We start from the raw sequence: 26,992 nt of genomic DNA on the forward strand, positions 1-26,992 counted from the left end.
GTAAAACAATCGGCGCAACGCCCGGGCCTCTATCTAGTACAAAGAAGAAGCGACGCTCGTGACTATGGCGCCGCGTGCATTTTAAAAAGGATGATCATCAGTTTCATTTTGCTATAAATTTTCTTATCTCTGAATTTGCCCCCTTGTTTATGTGTTTGGACCGAGAGAGTTGAAACTTCATGAGTGGAAAATAATAACTTTAAAAGAATATTCCCTTGGTTTATTTTATATATCTATTCTCTTAATTTAAATTCTACAAAAAAATTCCATGCAAAAATCATCATACAAGCATTAAAAATACAATAAGATTAATACCACAAAAAACATCAAATTGGTACATCTATGTCCCATTTTGCCTCAAACCTATTTTTGCATCACAAAAAATCATGAACTGGGAAACCCATGCCATATTTATCTATTTATGTCACAGAAAATTCCAAACCGATACACCCGTATCTCATTTGAACCAGTGCCACATTTATCCCCAAAAAGTCCTATATATTACCCTAATTTGAGTTAAATGTGGCAAGATAAATGTGACATGGTGTAAAAGTTTGGGATTTTTGTGATAAAAAATTAATTTGGGTAAAGGTGGCTCGGGTGTACCAGTTCGGGAGCTTTTGTGACACAAAAATTAGTTATAAGTAGATGTGGCTCGGATATACTAGTTTGAGATTTTTTTTTTTGGGTGTAAAATGTCACGCCCCGTACCCCACGAAGCATGAACATCCGCGTATAGGTCGAAATAAGGTACGACGCTCCCAGGTTACGTCACCGACCCGAAAACCCAAATCAGAGAAAACACGCCACATGCGGAAACGACGTATATATATTATATATATACACCCAGACAATTTAAAAGCAACCATGAGTAGCACAAGCCAACAAAATTCAAACGATTAAAAACAACATATACATTCATTATAACACTTATATATACAATATCCATTATAAACAAGAAATACAACAAAAGGGCCACGAGTACAAAACGGGATCGGTAGCCTAGGGGAATTGGCTAACCACTAGAGGCTACAGTCAAAAAGGGGGTCGGCCCTCACACCTAAGGCTGAGACCTAAACTACGGTTCCCAGTCTGGATCGGAGCTCGACGACTCCGAGGAACTCTCGGACTGCTCCGGCTTCTCCTCGGAAGTCATAGCCTCAAACTCTGTCTCGGGCTCGGCCTCAAAATTCATGGCTGGGGATCTGAAATGTCGGTTTTACCACAACCGTGAGAAATCTCAGCAAGTACAAACCACTAATCCTAAACTAGGCTAATGTGCACCTCCAGAAGGGTAAATAAAACGCATCAACCAATGAACCGGTAAAACAACGTTAATACATTCCCGGCTCACCGCCTTATACATTATCTTAGCCCTGCAGGTTAGGCATTTGATATCAATATAAGTCAAGTGCAATTATACCGACCCGAAGGCCCACAGTTGGATATAACGACCCGTAGGCCCGACCCGAAGGCCACAGTTGATAAAACGACCCGTAGGCCCGACCCGAAGGCCACAATTGATTATAACGACCCAAAGGCCACAGTTGATAAAACGACCCGTAGGCCCGACCCGAAGGCCAACAGTTGATAAATCGACCCGTAGGCCCGACCCGAAGGCCACAGTTGATAAAACGACCCGTAGGCCCGACCCGAAGGCCACAGTTGATAAAACGACCCGTAGGCCCGACCCGAAGGCCAACATTGGATAAAATTCATACATGTACATTAAGCACCCAATTTCAGTCATACCACAACGTACTTTTGTAAACCACGTGCCTGGGAATTTAAAGTTAATTATCGATGCCAAAACACCAAGCATAACCATGCTCAAATTAGACATATTCCTCTCATTCTTGGCATACCCAAGCATTTCTATTCTAATCCAATCAATTCCAAGTTCATTCCGCGCATTCATTACACAAATCAATCTAATGCGCCTAAGGCCCATCTTGGACTAATCGATCTTACAATCATGAGGTCATTCAATAGGGTTTATTCAAGTCCCAATCAACCCCCAAGAATATCCAAACTCAAACCATAGTCAAAGAACCATTTAAATCTCAATTTGAACCAAAAAGTGCAATTCGGTCCTGGTGAACAGTACCATAACCGAATTTCACATATGCACTAAACCACCTTTAGACCATCTCATTAGGGCCTAATCACTTACCCTAATCATCCAACCATCAAATATACATAATTAAGCCTCAAATAAGCTTAATTAACACTTGAATTTGTCTAATTCCAAGCCTTGAATCATTGAATTCAATTAGTGAAAAATTCAGACAAATATGCACATTTTCGGTACTTTGTGAACAGTACCAGAACAAGGGCCATTTTGGGCCTTAATCCACCATTAAATCATCTCATTAGGTCCTAATGACTCATACAAAACATCCCACACACAATTAAGCCTAATTAACGCTCAATTAGGCCTAATTAACCCCTAAAAATGCACAATTAAAACTAATTAGGGGTTTAGGGGTTTATACTCGCCTATTAATGACTCGGGACGACGGGAACGGGCGGTCGATCACCGACGCGCGGTAAGGATCGACGGCGGCGTTCTGGGTGCAAGCCGGCGGTCCGCGGCGACACCGACGGAGGCGATTTGCTGCTGTTTTTCTTCTGTTTAGGCTGAAACCGGGGCTGATGGTGGCTGCTCTTGGGCGAAACTAGCTGCTGGTGGTGCTGGCTCGGCGGGGACAGCTCCGGCTGGTACTGTTCCGACGTGAACAGTACGAATGGACGAACCGTGCACGCTAGAAACGAAACGGGAAAAGAAATTCACGAGGAAGGGGAGGAGGAGAATGGCTCGGCATATCAGAACAGAATGGGAGAGAGAGAGAGAAATGTCTGGTCAAATAGGTCAACAAAGTGTGGGTGGAATCCAAGTGTCATTAATCCATAGCATTGGACACTTTTGCCCCTAATCCAATGGCCCAAATTTGATCCAATCCAATAATGTAGGGGTAAAATGGTCATTTGTCCTTAACCCAAGCTGACCAGACCTGGTTTAGCCTTAACCAACCTTGGTTAAATCCCAAAAATTAACCAATTTTCGGAATTACTCAAAAATGGCCTAGGGGCATTTTCGTAATTTTCCGATCCCGAACCGAAATTCCAATTTTCGCACATACGTGTTCCATATGTGCATGGCCAACATAATATGGCGTCGGATCCGCGAAATTCATTCTTTAAGCTCTCGAAAACTGACTGCAAAGTTTCGAGAATAAAATAATATTATTTTTCCAATTTTTGTCGAAATTCCTATTTTTGTCCATAACGACTCCCGGTATGCGTGGCCACCCAAAAATGGCATCGGCCTCGAAAAATAACCTCGCTTGGCCTCAGAAATGGACATCGAAGTCCCCAGGGGCAAAATTGTAATTTTCCCCAATTTCTGTCGAAATTTCCGTTTTCATCCATATTACTCCCAAACATGTGTGGCCACTATAAAATGACGTCCGTCTTGCAAAATAGTCGTAATTACCCTTGAAATTTTGATATCGAAGTTCGGGCTCAATATTGCGATCAAAATAACTCGTTTCGAAGTCTTAGGGCCTCTCACTAACGGGCGACTGTTTAGGTGTTACGCGTATCGACCTAGGATTGTCCGAGTCATGATGGCCTCGAATTTCGAGAGAACGAGAGGAATTATCACTAGTACCGGGGGTCGCGATCGTTTGGATTAAAATCGGGGTTCGTTAGTCAGGCGTACTTTCGGTCGTGCGGAATTACCCGCGATCCGATCGTACGTATCTGACTATATCAATCCGTCATTTTCCTAAGATCGGCCCATATTGGTCCAAAATATTCCCTCGATGTTTCTCGAACTCGGCACTCAATCGCGATCGGGTCCTTGGTCCACGTACCTGATCCTATTTAGCCTTTCCCATTTGGTTAGTATCCCGTGATTGATCAAGTCCGGGCGAGACTTACTAAAATCAAACGAGAATTAATACACACTTTATTGATCCCGATAACAGATCAAAATTCAGGATGTTACATAAAATGTCAGTATTATAGAGCGAATGAAGTATAGCAGTTTAGGGTATCCCCCAGCATTACCAATAGTGCTAATAATTCAAGAAGACGGAGGTAGGAAGTCTCCATATAGTAGCCAATACAACATTTGTCAGAGAACGTTTAATGTTTTGGTCGCTCTACCTCTTACAGTTTTACGCACCTTGGCCAAAATAATATGGATACCAGTTGACTTGTTTTGAAACCGTCTTCGGTTGCGCTCCATCCATATGCCATAGATGGTTGCTAGAAAGGATACCTTAAGGAGTCTAGCTGCCAAATCTTCGCCCTTTGTTGCCCTAATCATCCATTGAAGTTCCTCATTCCATCCTCCTAAATTGCGCCTAATCCCCTGTTGTGCAGGGATACTGCGCTATAAGTTGCCTATCCACTCACACTGGAAGAATAAATGTGTTCTGTCTTCTATACCAGTCCTATAGAAGTTACACTAGCTATCAATTGAAGTCATCCATTGGACGACGATTTCTGTCGTCGATAGTCTATTTCTGCAAACGAGCCGGCCAATAAAATTGTGTTTGCTAATACCGCTAGCCCAAATTAGGTCATACAACTCCACAACTGGTCATCATAAATTTCTTGGCAACAGTACCTTGAGCTATGGATAACTGAGGTTAAAACATGTCGTAATTTAAGGAGACATCGCCAACTCCAAGCCATACTGCCCGTAATGTTGATCTGCATAATTGGAGTGCCTTTGCATTTGGTATTGTGAACCCATATACTCCAAAGGGAAGAGGATGGACGATTGATGAGGTTCCATAGCATGCGGCCTAACAATACTTTGTTCCATAATTTTAGATCGAGCATTCGTAATCCTTTTTCCCTTTTAGGTGAGCAAACTACCTGCCATGCCACCTTGTGCGATCCATGATTCTCTGTATTACCTGCCCATAAAAATTGACGATAGAAATTGAGCAAACTACCAGTTTGTGATTTTTTGTTGTATCAATATATACAAACTTGGAGATCAATAAAATCATAATTTACGATATAGAGATGACTGAAAAATAATCAAAGAATTTTTAAATGTAACTTGATTTTAAAATAATTTTCAAGTATTTCATTAAAACTCATCTTTCAGCTTATGATTATTTATCATTTTGACAAGAATAAAATGAATTAAATTTTTTTATTTTTTATTTTTGCTATTTTTCTTCAATACAATGCGTGTACTCCTCAGAGGGAAATGATTTTAAATAGGAGAGAAATAATTTCCTCAAAACTCAAATTTTATTTTTTGACCAAAAAAAATCAAATTTTATTTTCTTTCTTTTTCCAAGGCAAAATTTCGTAATTTTCTTCATTTCTTTTCTCTTCCCACTTAAACTATTTTCTTTTTGATTTTTGTTAGGGGTGAGCATCGGTCCAGAGTTAATCCTAATTTGATCTGAATCGGCCCAATCCGATCCGATTCCTAGGGGGATTGGGTTGGTCACTGGTCCTAGGGCCGATAAAACCTATACTATGCTTTAGGATTGGTTGGTCCAGGACCAACCATGTAAAAAAAAATTCCAAACCCTAGGTAACCTAAAGTGCCCAGCCCCACCTCTTCTTTCGTCCTTTTCCTCTTCTTCTCTCCAACTCTCACTCTATCTATCAATCTCAAATTCTTCGGGACCTCTTAGCGGCTCTCTCTCTCTCTCTCTCTCTCTCTCTCTCTCTCTCTCCTTGTTTATCTTCACCAATGCCAATTATCAGTAATTAAGACTCCAGGATCTCAACAATTGACCATCGTTTACAATTACCATCTGCATCTCAAAGGTAAGTACCTCCGTACTCAGTTCTAAGGAAAACATAGGCCGAGAATATAAACTTGAATGGCCACGTTCATTTTACATATTCATTGACAATCACAATTACAATTTATTTTGTTAATACTTGATGCTTCAACATGAATACCAACAGATTTCTTAATATTTGAAAAAATAATAACAAAACGGAGCTCGTAACTAGGATTCCTATCAGAATCTGTAATATCATAATATCCCTTCTCATGCTCAAACAAAGAAGATAAATTGGAGGATATAATCGTGTGGCATTATGCGATCTTAATTCAACTCATATAGATGAATTTGGCAATCTCAACTGCTTTGACTCTAATAGAGTTAAAGATTCATTCAAGAATGAGAAATTCCACATATTACTGATCATTTTGTAAAGCATAACATTTTTATTCTAATTTCAGTAGCTCTGAAATTTCAAGGAGTATGTTTATCCTTTTAAGGAATACAAAAAATGAATGAACGAAAAATATTTTCATTGTTTACAAAAATATTTAGACATAAATTGTTATCGATAATGAAAACATTTTCCATAGACTAATTATTTCAAACGATTGTTTTTAGGAAATTATTTTTCAAATCATTTATTTTTTGTGAAACAAACAGAGACAAAAGGCCACCAATTTTGCCGATGACTTCTCAAGTTTCACGTGCATTGAAGTCCTATTTTGCAAAATACGTGCATGAGGCTTTGCCAACTCAGCTTGTTAGGTTAATGAGATCTCAATTAGACGTGATCTCTATTAATGTAACTAATTCCGTAACTTTACTAGTCGTTTACCAGCTCCTTCTTGTGCGAGGAACTAAAGGATATTGCTTCATTGTATTGTATATTAGGGAGTCGATAAACCTGAGTATGGAAGTAGAATGTATCGATCATGTCACGCCCCGCACCCTGCGAGCGCGCGGTCATCCCTTGGTGGTCGATCATTGAACGCGACGTCCCAGGACGCGTCGCCGACCCAAATGAAACACCCAACAATAAAAGCAAGCGGAAGCGAAACTAATTAACCCAGACAATAAACAACGACAAAGGGATAGTGCGAAACAATAATTGCATACCATCATAAAATAGTCACTATACAAAACGATAACTCGGGCTACCAATTTAGAACCACAGTTTTCAAAAGGGGGCGGTGGTTGACAAACTTATCTCCTCTACAAAAGGTACTCAAAAGACAGGGTAAATGATCTATTCTTCAATCCCTGTGGTGCTCTGGCGGCGTCTCCGAATCGATTACGGTCGCGGATCTGAAATGGTTATATAATAACCGTGAGAACGAGTCTCAATAAGCAACCCCCTAAACCCCACGTAGGCCAATGCGTACCCAGACAAGTCATACATGCAATCTACCCCATAACATATAAAATTCGCATAATTGTACTTACCTCGTCATCAAGTCCATGCCAACTCTACACGTTGGTCGTCACGTGATAAGGCAATAATATTAATTAAACAACACATCACAAATCGCTCAAACACCAACCACGCTTTCACTCAATCACTCCAACTAATTCAACCAGTCAATTCAATCACACTCAATTCGCATGCGTGGCCGAGCAACTTTCTCACGACCTCCCAGGTCCTTTCACACGGCCCGCGTCAACACGCCTCAGGCCAGCCCTCAGATCAAGCCGGGCTCAGTCCGCGTAACCACGCCTCAGGACATTTCTCTCGACCCGCGTAACCACGCCTCAGGTCCTTACTTGCCTTTCTAGCCACACCCGCGTAACCACGCCTCAGGTTGGCAGCCCTCAGATCAAGCCGGGCTCAGTCCCGCGTAACCACGCCTCAGGACATTTCTCTCGACCCGCGTAACCACGCCTCAGGTCCTTACTTGCCTTTCTAGCCACACCCGCGTAACCACGCCTAAGGTTGACAGCCCTCAGATCAAGCCGGGCTTCGTCCCTCACTGGACATTTCACACTTTCCCACGACCCGCGCTACTGCGCCTCAGGTCAGCCCTCAGATCAAGCCGGGCTTTTCTCATGCACATGCACCACAATACAAAATTCACCATGCTCTTAGTCATATAAATCAATTTCAATCACCACCCTTTCACCAATGTCAATCTAGCACACTCTAACAACCAATTTAATTCACACTCCCCACGTCGGTCCACCGACCCGACATTCATGTCGGCACATTCAAATAATCCAATTCACCCACAAGCGCCACGACAATTCAGTCAGGCATATTTATCTCAGTCAATCACTAAATCAGCCGCACAACTATCGCCACAATAATTCACCAATTAAGCACAATCAGTCTAATTAGCCCACACCTAATTAAAGTCCTAAGCCGGTACTAAATTTCACCCTAAACAAGTCTAAAAATACCCAAAGTACTAGGTAGGGTTTAGGAAGTCACTTACTTGGTTTTGGCCCGGAGAAAATCGGCTCGGGCCTAAAATGGCCCGGGTGAACAGTGCCGAACTAGGCGCGGGCACGGGCCAACGGGCGCGGTGGCCGGCCAACGCGGGCACAATGGCCGGACGGCGCGCTTGGCGCGCGGGCGCGGTGGCCGTGCGGCGTGCCAAGGGGGCGCACGGGCGAACGGACGGGCGACGCGCCTAGTCGGACGGGCGACAGCGCTGGTCGGACGGGCACGGCGCGCCGGCGAGCTCGGCCACGGCGCTCGGCCATGGGCACAGCCCTCGGCCACGGGCACAAGGCTCGGCCACGGGCTCGGGAACGGGCACGGCGACGGGCGCGCGGCTTGGTCGCGTGGGCGACGAGCCGGCTACGGCCTGGGCTGGCTGGTCGGGGCGGCGACCGGCGGCGACGAGCGGCGGTGAGCTGAACAGGGGAGAAAGAGAGTGAGCCGGGGGGTGAGGGTGAGGGTGAGGGAGAGAGGGATCGGGGCTGAGGGGGAGAGATGGCGGACCGGCGGTGAGCTGGCCGGGCGAGCTGGCGATGGAGGAGCCGGCCGGTGAGCAGCAACGACGGGGATGGCTGGGCGACGTGGCGACGACTCGCAGCAGCGGCGGTGGACGGCACGGGACGGTCGAGCTCAGGTCGGCGAGCTCCCAGGTGCACGAACAAACGAGCGGCGAAGGCGACGGGCTGAGCTCCCGCGGCGGCGAGCTGGACAGCAGAGCGGAGCAAGGCGGCCGGCTGGGCAACGCCGGGCCGAGACAGGCAGTGGCGGCGAGCCGAGCTCACGCGTTCGGGAGGAGGAGAAGGCAGGGTCGGGCGAGGCTACCGGGCGACACGGCTGCGCGACGACGGCGCGGGGAGGACGGCGGCATCGGCGGCTGGTGGGGTGGCGTTGGACGGAGGCGGAACGGCGGCGGTCGACGGCGGTCGGCGAGCGGGGCACGGCGGCGGAACCAGACGCCGCGAGGAACAATGAAGAAGAAGAAGAGAAGAAAGAAAAGAAAAGGAAAAAGGAGGAGGGAGAAAAGAGAGAGGGATGGGTCGCATGGCTTAATGGGGGAGGGACGTGCACGCGAGGGGGCGGACGCGGCGCAGAGGAGAGAGAGAGAGAGAGAGAGAGAGAGAGAGAGAGAGAGAGAGAGAGAGAGACGTGCGCAGAGGGGACGTTGCACGGGGGTGGGTGGCGCGGCACAGAGGAGGAAGGAGAGAGAAAGAAAAAGCTAATATTTATCCTCGAGCGCGAACCAACGGACACGGTTCAAACTAAATATTATTCTAAGCGTCGCGATTCAAACCCGGAAAAAGATCTAGCTGTCCCGAAAAATCCCAAACAATAATATAAGACAACGGGCCAAAATAAAATAACTCGAAACACACTATGAGGGAGGTCTACCAGTCCAAATTCGCACCCGGTCCAAAAATCCACTTTCTCACTATTCCTAATCACCTCGACGCTGGCCACAATAATATCGACACCGTCCAATTTATTTCGTCCCGAAGCTCTCGAAAATCGACTGCCAAGGTCAGGGTCTAAATAACGGCCAAATTCGATCGAATGCGATTCTAGCGAAATCTCAAGGTTTAAAAATAATAACCGGGAGTGATCAGTTCCCGGGCGAGATTTTTACTATAAGCGCACTGACGAAATACCCGTTTTATAAATCCCAAAAATGGGCCAAAATTCGGAATGTCACAACTCTTCCCCCCTTACAAAAATTTCGTCCTCGAAATTTACAATTCAACCCAACTATTCAAACAAATGAGGGTACTGGTGTCGCATCAACTCTTCACTTTCCCACGTCGCACCTTCAGTTCCATGGTGCTCCCAAATCACCTTGACCATCGGAATTTTCTTGTTCCGCAGCACTCTTTCTATTCTGTCTTCGATCCGAACTGGCTTTTCCACATACGACACTCTGTCGTCCATGTCTATCTCTTCGTAGTTCAGCACGTGGGTCGGGTCCGGTTCATACTTTCTTAACATTGACACGTGGAATACGTTGTGCACTTGAGACAAATTTGGTGGTAGCGCGAGACGGTAGGCCAGGGTACCAATTCTCTCTAAGACCTCGAATGGGCCCACGTACCTCGGGCTCAACTTCCCTTTCTTACCAAACCGAGATAATCCTCTCATAGGCGATACCTTGAGGAAAACGTGGTCCCCCACTTGAAATTCCAAAGGCCTACGTCTCCGGTCCACATAATTCTTTTGGCGGCTCTGAGCGGTCTTAAGCCTATCCCGAATTATCTTGACTGCTTTCGACGATTGCTGAACCAACTCGGGACTGTGATGCTCCTCTCACCAACTTCATCCCAACAAACCGGTGTTCTGCAAGCCCTGCCATAAAGTGCCTCGAATGGTGCCATTTTGATACTTTGCTGGTAGCTATTGTTGTAGGCGAATTCCACCAAATGTAGCTGTTCCTCCCAACCACCCTTAAAATCCAAAACACATGCTCGCAGACATGTCTTCCAAGGTCGAATCGTCCTTTCGCATCGGCCATCCGTCTGGGGATGATAGGCCGTGCTAAAGCGTAACCGTTCCTAATGCCGCATGAAGACTTTTCCAAAAGGCGGCGTAAATTTAGGATCCCGGTCTGAAGTGATTGTCACTGGCACTCCGTGCAGACGGACTATTTGTCGCACGTAAATCTCGGCATACCTTTCCAAGGCGAAGTCCTTTCGTACAGGTAGAAAATGTGCTGACTTTGTCAATCGGTCGACTACCACCCAAATCGAATCATGACCCCTTTGACTTCTCGGTAATCCCATTACAAAGTCCATCGTGATGTGTTCCCATTTCCACTCGGGAATTTCCAATGGCTGCAACATACCACCCGGCTTACAATGTTGTGCCTTCACTTGCTGACATGTTAAACACTTGGCCACGTGCTTGGCTACGTCCACTTTCATGCCGTTCCACCAATAATGCTGTCGCAAGTTCTGATACATTTTCGTACTACCCGGGTGAATACTGTAATTGCTATGGTGTGCTTCAGACAAAATCTCTTCCTTCAGTTCTGTATCACTGGGTACACATAACCGTCCACGGAACTTTAGAATTCCATCCTCGGATACCTGAAAATCTGATTTCCTTTTTGTGGCATCCATACTCAAAATCTTCTGAGTCTCCGGGTCCGTCGATTGTAAAGCCTTAATCTTAGTCTGTATTTCTGGTTCAATCCTCAGCGCTGCAAGTAGACTCGAGACATGACTCACTTCAAACTTAAATTCTGAATCCCGAACTCCCTCCAACAGAGTCCACTCCTTGACCATCATATGCGCGATGCTCGATTTCCGACTCAGTGCATCCGCTACTTTATTAGCTTTTCCAGGGTGATACATAATCTCGCAGTCGTAATCCTTAAGGAGTTCCATCCAACGGCGCTGTCTCATATTTAATTCCTTTTGGGAGAACAAGTACCTTAAACTTTGATGGTTCGTATAAATCTGAAATTTCTCCCCACACAGGTAGTGTCTCCAAATCTTAAGAGCGAAAATAATCGCGGCCAATTCCAAGTCATGCGTCGGATAGTTCTGCTCGTGTGGCCTCAACTGTCGCGATGCGTATGCCACTACTTTCCCGTGTTGCATTAGCACGCATCCTAATCCTCTCAACGACGCGTCACTGTAAATCTCATATCCTCCCGGGCCTGACGGGATCGTTAACACTGGCGCGGTCGTCAATCTCTGTTTTAATTCTTGGAAGCTCCTTTCGCACTTATCCGTCCATTCAAACCTCATCTCCTTCTTTAGTAACCGCGTCAACGGCGTCGCTAATGCCGAAAACTTCTCCACGAAGCGTCTATAATAACCTGCTAGTCCGAGGAAGCTCCGAACCTCGGTTATTGTTGTCGGTCTCGGCCAATTCGTGACGGCTTCAATCTTTGTCGGGTCCACCGCAATTCCTTCTCCGGATATCACATGTCCTAAGAACGCCACTTGGTGAAGCCAGAATTCGCACTTACTGAACTTAGCGTAGAGTGCGTGTTCCCTTAAGGTCCGTAGAACCTTTTCCAAATGTACCTCGTGCTCGGCGGAACTCTTTGAATACACCAGAATATCATCTATGAACACGATCACAAACTGATCTAAAAATTCCTTGAATACCCGATTCATTAAATCCATAAAGGCTGCAGGGGCGTTCGTCAGTCCAAACGGCATTACCGTAAACTCATAGTGTCCATACCTCGTCCTAAATGCCGACTTCGGCACGTCCTCCTTCTTGATCCTCAATTGGTGATAGCCAGTCCTCAGATCGATTTTTGAAAACACCGACGCCCCTTGCAACTGATCAAATAGGTCATCAATCCTTGGCAGCGGATACTTATTCTTAATGGTCACCTGGTTCAATTGTCTGTAGTCAATGCACAACCTCAAGGATCCATCCTTTTTCCTCACGAATAACACTGGCGCTCCCCATGGAGACGCACTAGGGCGAATGAAGCCTTTGTCCAACAACTCTTGCATTTGGACTTTTAATTCCTTCAATTCCGACAGTGACATCCTATAGGGTGCTTTCGAGATCGGTTCCGTCCCTGGGGCTAACTCAATCGCGAACTCCACTTCTCGATCAGGTGGCAGTCCCGGCAATTCCTGAGGAAAGACATCGGGAAAGTTGCACACCACGGCTATGTCTTCTAGTCTCGGCTCTCCAGTCGTCGAATCGATTACATTTGCCAGAAATCCTTGGCACCCTTCATCCAACAGCTTTGTTACCTCGAGCGATGAAATCCAGGGGATCGAGGTTCCTCCTCGGTTTCCCACAAACTAAAATCTAGGATGTCCAGTCGGATTAAACTGGATCACCCCGCTACTACTACGATCCATAACGGCTCTCTACGCTTGACTAGCCGATCCATACCAATAATCACATCGAAGTCATGCATACATAATACCGCCAAATCTATCCTTCCTTCTCTATCACCAATCACTATTTTACAATCGGGACACCCAAACGTAATCAGCACTTTATCATTCAGCGGAGTAGTCACACACAGCATAACATCAAGCAATTTTGGCTCAATCCCAGATAATTCAACGAACTGCTCAGATATAAATGAATGCGACGCCCCCGGATCAAACAAGGCATAAGCAGCATGATCACAGAGAGAGACCGTACCTGTGACCACGCCAGGCGCGTCCTGAGCCTCCCTCCTTGCCATTGCATATACCCGTCCTTGGGCCGGCGGCCGATTCTGAGTGGCCGGCTGGATAGCTCTAATTTGATTTCCATTCCGAGGCGGCGGCGGCGGCAGAAGTGCAGGTGACCCGGCCTGCTTGTTGTTTGGACATTCTCTCATCTTATGGCCCCTTCCACCACATGTAAAACATGCTCCGCCCCTATTTGGGCAAGGCCCATTCCCGTGTTTTCCACCACACAACCTACACGGGGCGTTCTGGTAACGGTTTGGCTTCCCGATATTCCTCCGAGCGGGTGGAACGAAGCGACTATTTCCCGTCATGGGTCCTTTCCCCAGTTGACGGTTGTCCCTAGCCAGGGCATACCGCGATCCAGAAGCGGCAGCTCGATCCGTCTGATCTCGCTCAATTGCCTGAGCCCTTTCATATATCTCATTGTAGCCTCTCAAGTTCAACGAGATCATCTGGCTGCGAAGGTCCGGCTTCAGCCCATCCCGGAACCTCCTAGCTTTGTCCATCGGGTCCTCCACCATCCTAGGGGCAAATTTGGATAGTCTTGCGAACTCGGCCTCATACTGATCTACCGATCTCTGACCTTGGCGGAGCCCCATAAATTCAGCCAATTTCTGTTCTCGGGCACTTTCCGAGAAATACTTGCCATTGAAGGTCTCGGTAAAAACAATCCAATTCGGGGCAGTACCAGCGGGGAACACTTGACCCCTGGTGGCCCTCCACCAATCACTTGCATTATTTTGAAGCTGATAGACTGCTAGCGTCACTTTCTCTTCCTCAAGTACACCCCAAGCACCTCAAAAGCTTTCTCTAGCTCTTCTACCCATCTTGGTGCAGCCTCGGGGTCGCCTCTCCCATCAAACTTCGGGGGTTTCAACCTCAGAAATTGCTCAACTAGCTTGGACATCGGCCTGTTCGCATTTACTCGCACTATACCCGGATTTCCACTAATCACATTATTCCCCTGGTTTCCATTATTCCCTATGATCTCACTGGCAGCTGCAGCAGCGACAGTCGCGCTCCTTTCTCCCGTCTGTCTACCCGATAATAATCCTGCTTCCTCAAGTACCCTCCACACTTCATCCAATCTGGGATCCCCCACAACTCCAGCTTGCGGGGCTATACGACCTCGACCTCGACCTCTACCTCGACCTCTACCTCGACCTCGACCGCTCATCTTACCGGTTCTCACAAGGCTCACCTGCTAAATTCCACGCAGGAATTAGAAACCTAGGCCAACTACACCAGTCTAAGCCCTAGGCAGTGCATCACAACACATTTCATTAAGCAGGCAGCCAACCACAACAACACCCAATCACAACCAACAGAGTTCGTGCACTTACCTCAAGTCCTGACGCACCTGCACCTCACATAATATTGCATAAAAACCACTCAGCAATCACAATCATACAGTCTGGGGTACGCATGGCACACAAATCTCCTTAACTGTCTACCCCAAAGTCATCGCTCCTTATCACTCCAGGCTTCGACCATCTTGGTTCGAGCGACCTTGCTACGATACCAAATCAACGGGGATGTCACGCCCCGCACCTGCGAGCGCGCGGTCATCCCTTGGTGGTCGATCATTGAACGCGACGCCCGGGACGCGTCGCCGACCCAAATGAAACACCCAACAATAAAAGCAAGCGGAAGCGAAACTAATTAACCCGGACAATAAACAACGACAAAGGGATAGTGCGAAACAATAATTGCATACCATCATAAAATAGTCACTATACAAAACGATAACTCGGGCTACCAATTTAGAACCACAGTTTTCAAAAGGGGGCGGTGGTTGACAAACTTATCTCCTCTACAAAAGGTACTCAAAAGACAGGGTAAATGATCTATTCTTCAATCCCTGTGGTGCTCTGGCGGCGTCTCCGAATCGATTACGGTCGCGGATCTGAAATGGTTATATAATAACCGTGAGAACGAGTCTCAATAAGCAACCCCCTAAACCCCACGTAGGCCAATGCGTACCCAGACAAGTCATACATGCAATCTACCCCATAACATATAAAATTCGCATAATTGTACTTACCTCGTCATCAAGTCCATGCCAACTCTACACATTGGTCGTCACGTGATAAGGCAATAATATTAATTAAACAACACATCACAAATCGCTCAAACACCAACCACGCTTTCACTCAATCACTCCAACTAATTCAACCAGTCAATTCAATCACACTCAATTCGCATGCGTGGCCGAGCAACTTTCTCACGACCTCCCAGGTCCTTTCACACGGCCCGCGTCAACACGCCTCAGGCCAGCCCTCAGATCAAGCCGGGCTCAGTCCCGCGTAACCACGCCTCAGGACATTTCTCTCGACCCGCGTAACCACGCCTCAGGTCCTTACTTGCCTTTCTAGCCACACCCGCGTAACCACGCCTCAGGTTGGCAGCCCTCAGATCAAGCCGGGCTCAGTCCCGCGTAACCACGCCTCAGGACATTTCTCTCGACCCGCGTAACCACGCCTCAGGTCCTTACTTGCCTTTCTAGCCACACCCGCGTAACCACGCCTAAGGTTGGCAGCCCTCAGATCAAGCCGGGCTTCGTCCCTCACTGGACATTTCACACTTTCCCACGACCCGCGCTACTGCGCCTCAGGTCAGCCCTCAGATCAAGCCGGGCTTTTCTCATGCACATGCACCACAATACAAAATTCACCATGCTCTTAGTCATATAAATCAATTTCAATCACCACCCTTTCACCAATGTCAATCTAGCACACTCTAACAACCAATTTAATTCACACTCCCCACGTCGGTCCACCGACCCGACATTCATGTCGGCACATTCAAATAATCCAATTCACCCACAAGCGCCACGACAATTCAGTCAGGCATATTTATCTCAGTCAATCACTAAATCAGCCGCACAACTATCGCCACAATAATTCACCAATTAAGCACAATCAGTCTAATTAGCCCACACCTAATTAAAGTCCTAAGCCGGTACTAAATTTCACCCTAAACAAGTCTAAAAATACCCAAAGTACTAGGTAGGGTTTAGGAAGTCACTTACTTGGTTTTGGCCGGAGAAAATCGGCTCGGGCCTAAAATGGCCGGGTGAACGAGTCTTAGAACTAGGCGCGGGCACGGGCCAACGGGCGCGGTGGCCGGCCAACGCGGGCACAATGGCCGGACGCGCGCGCGCGCGCGGGCGCGGTGGCCGTGCGGCGTGCCAAGGGCGCACGGGCGAACGGACGGGCGACGCGCCTAGTCGGACGGGCGACGCGCACAGTCGGACGGGCACGGCGCACGGCGAGCTCGGCTACGGCGCTCGGCCATGGGCACGGCCCTCGGCCACGGGCACAAGGCTCGGCCACGGGCTCGGGAACGGGCACGGCGACGGGCGCGCGGCTTGGTCGCGTGGGCGACGAGCCGGCTACGGCGGGCTGGCTGGTTGGGGCGGCGACCGGCGGCGACGGCGACGCGGCGGCGACGAGCGGCGGTGAGCTGAACAGGGGAGAAAGAGAGTGAGCCGGGGGGTGAGGGTGAGGGTGAGGGAGAGAGGGATCGGGGCTGAGGGGGAGAGATGGCGGACCGGCGGTGAGCTGGCCGGGCGAGCAGCGATGGAGGGCCGGCCGGCGAGCAAGCAACGACGGGGATGGGTGGGCGACGTGGCGACGACTCGCGGCGGCGGCGGTGGACGGCACGGGACGGTCGAGCTCAGGTCGGCGAGCTCCCAGGTGCACGAACAAACGAGCGGCGAAGGCGACGGGCCGAGCTCCGCGGCGGCGAGCGGACAGCGAGCGGAGCAAGGCGGCCGGCCGGGCAACGCCGGGCCGAGACGAGCGATGGCGGCGAGCCGAGCTCACGCGTTCGGGAGGAGGAGAAGGCAGTGGTCGGGCGAGGCTACCGGGCGACACGGCTGCGCGCGACGACGGCGCGGGGAGGACGGCGGCATCGGCGGGCGGGTGGGGTGGCGTTGGACGGAGGCGGAACGGCGGTCGAACGGCGGTCGGCGAGCAGGGCACGGCGGAGCAGAACCAGACGCCCGCGAGGAACAACGAAGAAGAAGAAGAGAAGAAAGAAAAGAAAAGGAAAAAGGAGGAGAGAGAAAAGAGAGAGGGATGGGTCTGCATGGCTTAATGGGGGAGGGGACGTGCACGCAAGGGGGGGCAGACGCGGAGAGAGAGAGAGAGAGAGAGAGAGAGAGAGAGAGAGAGAGAGAGAGAGAGAGAGAGAGAGAGAGAGAGAGAGAGAGAGAGAGAGTGCGCAGAGGGGACGTTGCACGGGGGTGGGTGGCGCGGCGCAGAGGAGAAAGGAGAGAGAAAGAAAAAGCTAATATTTATCCTCGAGCGCGAACCAACGGACACGGTTCAAACTAAATATTATTCTAACTGTCGCGATTCAAACCCGGAAAAAGATCTAACTGTCCCCGAAAAATCCCAAACAATAATATAAGACAACGGGCCAAAATAAAATAACTCGAAACACACTACGAAGGAGGTCTACCAGTCCAAATTCGCACCCGGTCCAAAAATCCACTTTCTCACTATTCCTAATCACCTCGACGCTGGCCACAATAATATCGACACCGTCCAATTTATTTCGTCCCGAAGCTCTCGAAAATCGACTGCCAAGGTGAGGGTCTAAATAACGGCCAAATTCGATCGAATGCGATTCTAGCGAAATCTCAAGGTTTAAAAATAATAACCGGGAGTGATCAGTTCCCGGGCGAGATTTTTACTATAAGCGCACTGACGAAATACCCGTTTTATAAATCCCAAAAATGGGCCAAAATTCGGAATGTCACAGATCAACCTGTAGTCTATAGCATAAAACAAAGTAGAGAGACGCAATTGAGAAGACAATATAGACGATGCCAAACGGTTGAAGGAGGATTAAAGGCCGGTTTGTTTCGCAAGAACCTAACGGTCTAGAAAACATTTTCTTAAGAACGATTTCTTTTTCTTTCAATAGGAATCTATCGAGTCGTGGAAAACACTAGAATCATGCTCGCCATGCGGTCGAAGAAAGTCCTTGTTTCATATGGAAAAGTATTATTTTGAGGCGAATATGGACTCTCAGTTGATACATAACATAAGTGCATTGATAATTAAAGATGGCGTGCAACTTACAACATCGAATAGTCACTCCCCATCGCATCACTATCCAAAACATACACCGAAAAGGTTTTGGAATAACATCGAAAAGACATGATTAACAACATATCATAAGTGGAAATAAGGATAGATAAAAGAGGCAGGCAGGCAGGCGAGGCTGGATCCGACGCGAAGCCCTAAGCGGACAAGCCCACGCTGCGGAGGACGACGGTCTCGACGGTGACGCCAGGACCGAATCCGAAGAGCACCCCCCATTCGAGCCCGTCTCCGGTGGTCTTGAGCCCTTCGTTAACCGATTTCTTCCTCATCTCGTCCAATACGAAGAAGACGCACGCGCTAGACATGTTGCCATACTCACCGAGCACGTACCTCGACCGGTCCATCTTCTCGGGCTTGAGCTTCAACTTGGCCTCGACGTCGTCGAGGATCGCGGGCCCGCCGGGGTGCACGACGTAGAAGAGTGAGTTCCAGTCCGTGATGCCCAGAGGGTGGAATGCGTCCGTCATGCACTTCTCGACGTTCTTAGAGATAAAGGCCGGCACGTCCTTTAGGAGGTGGATGGTGAGCCCGATCTGGCGAACGTGTCCGGCGATGGCGCCCTCGCTGTTGGGGATGAGGGTCTGGGACGCGGAGACAATCTCGTACAGGGGCCTCTCGATTTCCGGGACGGGGTCCGAGCCCACAATGAGCGCGGAGGTGCCGTCGCCAAACAGGGCCTGGCCCACGAGGTTGTCCATGAAGGCCTCGGTGGGCCCACGGAAGGTGGCGATGGTGATCTCGGCGCACACGACGAGGACGTGAGCCCCCTTGTTGTTCTCGGCGATGTCCTTGGCGAGGCGGAGGACCATGCCGCCGCCGTAGCAACCCACCTGGTGCATCATGAACCGCTTGACGGTTGGGCGGAGGCCCAAGAGCTTGGTGAGCTGGTAGTCGCAGCCCGGCATGTCGATGCCGCTGGTGGTGCAGAACACCAGGTGGGTGATCTCGGACTTGGGCTGCCCCCATTCCTTGATGGCCTTGGCTGCTGCTTCTTTCCCTAGCTTCGGCACTTCCGCCACCAAAATGTCGTGCCTTACATCCAAGGAGGGTTCCGTGAACGAACACATGTTCGGGTGCTCTTTCAGTGTCTCCTCCGTCAAGTGCAGGTACCTCTTCTTGATCTTGGATCCTTCACCTAAACATATACACTGAACATAGATCGATGTCATGGTGGTCTTCTTCTTTACGGACCGATCAAATTATTCATACACGACGGTGAAAGACGCAATCTCCACGAGTTATTACCGGAAAAGAAAGAAAAAACCGATCCCGGCATCGAAAAGTTCCATCAAAACAATTGTTGATTTGCTTCGGCTTTCGTTCCCTAATTTCGTATCTAATATCCACTAATCTCTAGACCCTGTTATCTACGGTGTTAGTAAGTGCCATGCACAAAAAGGTGAAGCCGCCCAAATTCTTATATGATGGTAAATGACGAGGGCACCACAAAAAAACAAAAATTGTTTAAAAGTGCATCAATGTAGGTATGCTTTAAACTATACGTACACATGCGCTTGAACTTGCTTTTCAGCTGTGTCATGTGTTCGGACTTGGTGACTCGAAATAAATAATCTGGGAACGTGCTCTGCTCGTAAACGTTTTGGGGGGTCGCCGTTCCGATGGCCAGGATCGTGGCAGGGCCTTGTGATTTCCGGGCACAGCAGAATTCCTCGACGCTCACCATTTTTCTTTTCTTCCCGGGGCGGGGGGGGGGGGGGGGGGGTTTCGAGAGAGCGAGAGACGGCGAGGGTCGGTGGAGCGGTCACGACGGAGGAGGCGGTGGTGGACTGGGTTGCTGCAAGTGATTCTTTTTGGGCGTGTGGTGGCACAGGTGAACTTTGGTAGAGGGGTGGGATTTATATTCAAGAGAGGCTGAGGGGTGGTGGTTGGGCTTCACGTGCGTGTCTCGTGATATGACTTCGGGACCATGTTGTCACGTGACACGCGCGTGCTCGTAATCACTTGTCCATCACAAATGCCATTTTAATCTGATTCTGTGAACATAAAGTTCATAACGATACACTACTTATTGTCAGCTCCATGCACAAGAGTGAAATCGAGTCAAATTACTCGGTGAGAGCTCCGGCTCGGGCTACTCGAGTATCTTGTATAGGTGAGCACGAGCTTGTTGACATTCAACTAGGTAGGCTCACGACCCTAATCGAGTTTTCACTATTTTTATTGAAATTTTAAATTATTATAAAAAGGGGCAAGATACTTGAAATTACATTCGAGCTTATAAAACTTTATAAGTTGATTCCAATTAAATTCAATCGGGTCGAGTTCGAGCACCTGGATTCTCTAATTGAATTCAAGCTCGAGTAGGATAATTAATACTCAATCGAGCTCGAATCTAGCTTCGAGCACCGAGTATGTGAGTTGAGTTGAGTCGAGCTCGAATTTGGTAGTTCATCAACCCGAATCGGCTCGATTATACACCTATACACATGATTCGGCTGTGATAAGAATCGTGCTATCACCGGTCTTTGACTTTTTTCCCTCTATTGATATACTTAATAGGTATGTCCGAGGTTAGTTGATACTCTTGGTCTTGCTAAGATATTAAACTCACGGTGCATGCAATATTATGATAGTTTAAGCTCTTAGTTTTAGCTGCTGCGCGTGCAACTTCAAGTTGGTTGGTATTAGAGCCTAGGGTGTAGAAAAGTATGGACACTCCTGGCTAGTAGAGGTCGGCGAGGGAAGCCCAATGAGGATCTAGGGAGGTATCACCTGACTTAAGCTAGGGCAGTTTCCTAGTCATTAGGAAGAGGAAAAAGCATCATGAACAGGAACTTCCACCTTTGCTCATTATTTTAGAGAACGACTTGCATAGATCACTTCAAATTGAGTGTAGATGGTTACGTGCGGATGCTAAATCTATGAGCAGGTTGGTAATGTTTGTCGTGACCCGAAATTTGGACTAAACACCAAGGGAATGTGTGTTTTGACTTGCATTTTCAGTTGATTAAGACAAATTAGGAGTTTATCTTTAAGTCCATTAGCATGCATGATACATGAATATGGAGTTGGTTCATACAACTCCCCAAGATGGATTTGGTAAATGAAGGTCTATATGCCGCACCCCTTTGTGCCGGTATCTTCCAATTATCTTGACAACAACAGATGTCGACAACATAAACTAATATCAGATGTTTCTATAAATAAAATTGGTTAAGTCTGTTATTTCGATTAATTTATCAAAAGCCATTTAGATGATATCGGGTGCTTACCTTGATAGTCTCTCGGAGTTCAGGTCCGGCGATGCAAGACACGATTCATTTGCACAATGAGAAGTAAAATACAAACTAGGGAGGGAAAACTCGAATATGGCGCGACGATGGGAAGAGAGTTGGCTGGTACTTTCGAGCTAGGACTTATGGTGTGATAATGGTAAGGCCGGTAACTACCAACCTAATTAAGCTATTCGAGAGAGTTGGTCCCGGAGGAGAGGGGTCCAAAATCTCTTGATTTGACTTCTGCCAATCTACTCACCACTGAGCAGACTCTCCTTCCCTATTCTACACGAGTTGGTGAAACAAAAAGATGGAAATGTTGCAGACCACCATTTTGCATTATGGTTAAAGTCGAGCTTCTCAAACATTAGTTTAGAAACCCCCGAAAAAAATGAAGTGCAAAGGAGCATATTTGAAATTGAAACATAGATTGAAATTATGGAATGCTATATTGATGCAGTAATGTCATCTTAATGACGTCGGTGTGGATACAATGCCCTCAACCAGAACACTGATGATTTGTGCTAAAATTGCAACGAGCTCATCTATAGCCGTACAATTCATGGTCACATAGCCGTTGCCTTTCTCAAGTTCTGGTTGAACTTTCCTCGGATGTCTCATGTATGTACAATCACTGCCAATTCAGCCAATTTGGTTGAGCAAGTCTAGCTTAAGGTTGATTAGATCTAGCAAGCAACTGATTATCGCTAGGTGACTCGTGAACTTTCCATTCTATTAGCATCCTATCTAACTTTCCACAACTAAATAATATTGTGACACAACTTTGTGGAAATCTCTATTTTGATTGGATTGATTTGCCCTTGAAACTCATGCATATTCTTCATGAATACTCTTGAAAATTATAAAGATAAAAATGCCCTTATACCAAATCGAGTGAACAGTTAAAAGAAGTCTACAGTTACTTCTTAGGTCGCGCTAAATCCACCCATATTTTGGCTGCATACATACTCTATGAAATGAAAATGAAAATGTATCCGAATTATAAGTCCCACCGTCTCATTTCTTTATTTAACACATTTTACATGCATAGACCCTGCATTTCTCTCTCCTCGCGACTTGGAGATGGTTGTTTTTGGGCTGCTTTCCCATCTCTACCCCTACAACGTCAAGTTTCAAGCTCGCACCATCGTGATTAGGGATGATCGGTTCCTGGATGGATTGGTTCCCACCTAGGAACCTAGAACCGAATCAGGCAAGGTTGATTCCTAGTTTGTCGAACCGGGAATCTGCCCACCCAGTCCTAGAATTGGATCGGACCGTACCGACTGGTCTCGTCCAGTTTCAGGATTGGTCTCGGAACCAGTGATTTCTTATCTTCTTTTTTTATCGTTTCTTCTATTCCCAATAAGTGGAAGTTTCCAACAATAAAAGAAAAACAATTTACTAATTAAAGTTTGCTTCATAATAAAAAAATATAAAAAAAATTAAGAAATATTAGCCGTCCGGGCGGTTCGGTCCCTTATGTGGAATCGGGAACCGGACCGATCCCCTTCGGAAATCACCCAGAATCAGGCGGTTCGGTCCGATTTCCGAATTGACCGGGACCGATGCACATCCCTAACCGTGATTGCTGGGATCAAGGTCAATAGATGTAGTCACCTAAATCGAGCTTGATCCGAGTTGGTGAGTGCTCGGCAATACCGTCCATCCATGAGCATGGGGAGGTGCGAGCAGAAAGAAAGACGGATAGAGAGGGTATATTTCTCATTCTAACTTCTTAAGGTGTGTATGGAGCCAAAGTTTGGGTGGATTTAGCTACAACCCTTACTTTTCCCGTTTCTACCGTTTTTTATTGTTCGCTTTTTGCTTATTTAAACAATATATGTCTGTCTGAATACTTCTATCAGAAGTTATTCTTTAAAAAGCATAAAGAAGCCCGTGTTTTTCAATTTCACTCTAATTTAAACATAAATTATTCAAGTATATATCAAAATCTATTGTATTTCTTTTTTATCGAATTTACCTGAAAATAAAGGGAATATCTTTACTAATGGCCGTTTATCACTTAAATTAAATAAGCTATTCTTTAAACTATAAAGAACGTGTTATGAATAATATTTATTTTGCCCTTTCCATTTTTCCATGTAAATTAATTAGATAAGTGTTGACACCTAATTTTTGCTTATCCATTTTAGGTTAATCACATAAACTAAGGGGGGGGGGGGTAAATTTTGACGCCTAAACATGAATAATTTTCATTTAATCACATGGCATATAGACATTAGATGCATTGACATTAATGGGGTCTGTTAGACATATTTTTCTTATTAAAAAGAATCAGTAAAAAAAAAGAGAAACGTAAAAGACAAAAGGAGAGCTCTTCCCTGGGCTGATACGAGAGTATTTCTTCTCTCTCTCTCTCAAATCCACGTTTTCACAAAAGCAGCAAAGATAAGAAAGGACAAAAGAAGCATCATCACAAAATTAGAGAGAGGGAGGGATGTCCATTGCAGAAAGGTCAAAATAAACACAAAAAGGGGCTCTCTCACACTTTCTTTCTCTTGTTGCCTTCGTACATGCACTCATAAAAAAGGAAAATGGAGTCTGCATAGAGAGGGAGAGAGAGAGAGAGAGAGAGAGAGGGGGAAGGCCATCTTTTTCAGAGAGGAGAGCTTTGAAGAGCTCCGGGGAGAACAGGTGGGAAGGGGGAGCCGAAACCGAGAGAAAATCGAGAGAGAGAGAGAGTGAGCTCGAGAGAGATCCAGAGAAGGGACTCCGAAAAGGAAGAACCTTCCTTGCAAACCCCTCATCCTTCATCTCCTCCGAACAACCACCACCACCGTCGCCGTTCGGCGTCCTCTAGCCGGCAGCACTCACCCTTCTCGTGTCTTATCACTCCTAGATCCTGACATTCCTGAAGACGAGGATCCGAACGAGAAAGGGGGAAAAAAACGCTCGACCGAGAGAACCATAAAAGAAAGATTTTTCCTCTTTGACCGGTTGTCCGTCTTAGTTGCCGCCGGCTCCTGTCGAGCCTCAAGCCGCCGCGCTTCATCACGGTCAGCCCCGAACCAGGTAGGCCCCGGTCTAATTTTGCTGCCTCCCTCCCCCCTGCCTCTCGGGTGCCGGGCACACTGAACTTATTCGGTGGCCGCCCGGCCCCGTCAATGGAGGCTTACATTTGCTTCGCACTCAAACTAGTCTTTTTAAACGTCGTACGTTAAGAAGGCCATGAATCTCGTTAAAATCAGTCCTGTAGCTCCATTCCCCGACCCGCCTACCACCTGTTCGGCAAAATGTCGAAATGAAACTCCGAATCTGTTTTTGCAAAACCGGCACTCTAAAACTTCGCTATACGCATGGTTTGCTCCAATATTGTCACTGACTTCAAGTTTTCTCTGTCTTTCATGTGGTTTTTTCGTGATTCGCACATCGTCCGAGTCGGCCGCGCGTACACATTCCCTCGCCGGAAGCTCTATTCCCCTTGCCGGGTGATGCCCGCGGCAACCCGGGCATTCATGCCTGTTTGTCCATACCTAGCGTCTGTTGTTGAGGTCGAAAGTTTGATGGTCAGGAAACGAAAGTGTGTCACCAATGTTAGCGATTTAGTGGCCGATGGTGCTGGTTTAGGGACTTTGGTTCGGTGATGGTGGGGTTGCGATTTCGGTCCGAGCAGATTCGTCATCGACGCCAGTCGAAGGAGCCGATTTCGGTTCGGAGTTTGGGTCGCCGGCGATTCACTAAGAAGGGGACGTTCGCGGTGAGCTCTCGGTGAAGAACAAGAAAGCGTTCTGGAAGGAGAACACCAGAAATGCTCGTGGGAAAAGAGACCAGAAAAGACAAAAGAGAAAAAAAATAATAGAAAAAGAAACAAAAGAAAAAGAAAAAAGAGAAAAGAAAAGGAAATGGAAAAAATGGGTTCCGGGCGGGTCGGAATGCCGGGTCAGAGGTCGGGCGGATCGGGTCAGGGATCCGGTCCAAATCCTTATTTTATTAATAAAAACATTAAAAAAAATATTTAAAAATTCAAAAAATACTAAAAATTCCAAAAAATTCGAAAATGTTTAAAAATCCAAAAAAATATTAAAAATCTGAAAAAACATTAAAAAATTCAGAAATTTCCAAAAAAATTAAAAAAATTCGGGAAAATTCCAAAAAAAAAAATCAGAAAATTAGGAAATGTTCAGAAATCAGTTTTGGGTTCACTAGATTTTAGGTTAAAAACTCAAAAAAAATGAAAAATGAGAAAAACCCTATGAAAAAAAATTCTCAAAAATCGGATAAGCCACTAGGGCTTTACTTTAGGGCTTTTGATTGTCTTTTTTTTTAGAGACGATGCTAGGTTGCTGATTGTTTATTTTCTTCATGATTATCTGGTTGCGCACTTTTAATACATTGATTGTTATTTTCTGTTTTTAGAACGGTTAGGTGGAATCTTAGTTTTTTTCGATTAGGCTGCCCTGTACGTTAGTTTGCGGAAATTCAAGTTTAGGTACCGAAAGGGTACTAGTTAAATCGCTAGTGTAATCAAGTCCCCGAATTTTAGAATTTCTGATTTTCGCGCGTATCGAGACGACACTCCCGCGTCTCGATCAGGGTTTCTAGCCGACCCTTGATCATGGCTAGTGGCGACTCCAATCAAATGCGTAAATAAAAAATAAATTCTCGTCGCGCGAGGTGTGAGGCTTGGGAGTGCCTCGGTCTTTGGATTAATGAACCATTTGGTTTATCTTTCAAATGAATCAATCGTTGTTCACATCAATCGATAAATACCTCTTGGCCTAAACCCCGATCTTTGGGACGGCGGGTAGGTCGCGACAATAAGTCATTTGAATGGTTATATTAAAAGTAATGCATTTTAGCAATTGATAAGAAAAAAATTTATTAAGTACAATCTTGTCACTTAATCGAGTAAGTCATACATAAAATTATAAATAAATGATTTGGGAATAAGATAAGTTTTTGCTTTATTTGCAATTTCACTCTAGTAATATACACATTTCTAACCTTTTCTCGATTAGCAAATTCGATTGTTATAGCCAAAATTAAGGAAAGTTTATTGTACTAAGGAAAAGATAGGCATTAGTCATTTGACTCTAATTTAAACATAAATTATTCAAGTAATTATCAAAATCTATTGCTTTATTTGCGACAAGCTATGTGCCTTGATCACTTCGTGGTTGCCTCATACTATCACATGATTGAGTGCAAAAAAACACACAAATAAAGCAAAAGTGACAATTAAGTTAAGAAAAGAAGACACTTTACGATGAAAAAGGAAAGTTGCTAAGGTTTTTTGTCATGGATTCGACAA

At 46.6% G+C, this 26,992-nt stretch overlaps 1 protein-coding gene across 1 annotated transcript; it reads right to left on the reverse strand.

The window, feature by feature from the left end:
- Positions 1-18,349: 18,349 nt before the first annotated feature.
- On the reverse strand, positions 18,350-20,417 carry LOC130137682 (chalcone synthase-like). Its single transcript, XM_056309588.1, has 3 exons — positions 20,274-20,417; positions 19,988-20,167; positions 18,350-19,616 (listed from the first exon to the last, which is right to left on the reverse strand). Exons 2-3 carry the CDS (start codon positions 20,163-20,165, stop codon positions 18,619-18,621), a joined length of 1,176 nt encoding a protein of 391 aa, XP_056165563.1. The 5' UTR covers positions 20,166-20,167; positions 20,274-20,417; the 3' UTR covers positions 18,350-18,618.
- Positions 20,418-26,992: the final 6,575 nt, after the last annotated feature.

This window comes from Syzygium oleosum, unplaced genomic scaffold (assembly GCF_021117445.2).
Source record: "Syzygium oleosum isolate NSW1041296 unplaced genomic scaffold, Sole_v2.1 Sole_v2.01, whole genome shotgun sequence".
In the NCBI taxonomy this organism is placed as follows: domain Eukaryota; kingdom Viridiplantae; phylum Streptophyta; class Magnoliopsida; order Myrtales; family Myrtaceae; genus Syzygium; species Syzygium oleosum.

Bases quoted from the DNA above. Each gene is read 5' to 3' on its own strand.
- LOC130137682 (XM_056309588.1), bottom strand. From the start codon at position 20,165: ATGGTGAGCGTCGAGGAATTCTGCTGTGCCCGGAAATCACAAGGCCCT. The intron at 19,617-19,987 runs GTACGTATAGTT...GTATATGTTTAG, and splicing joins AAGCAAGTTCAAGCGCATGT to GTGAAGGATCCAAGATCAAG.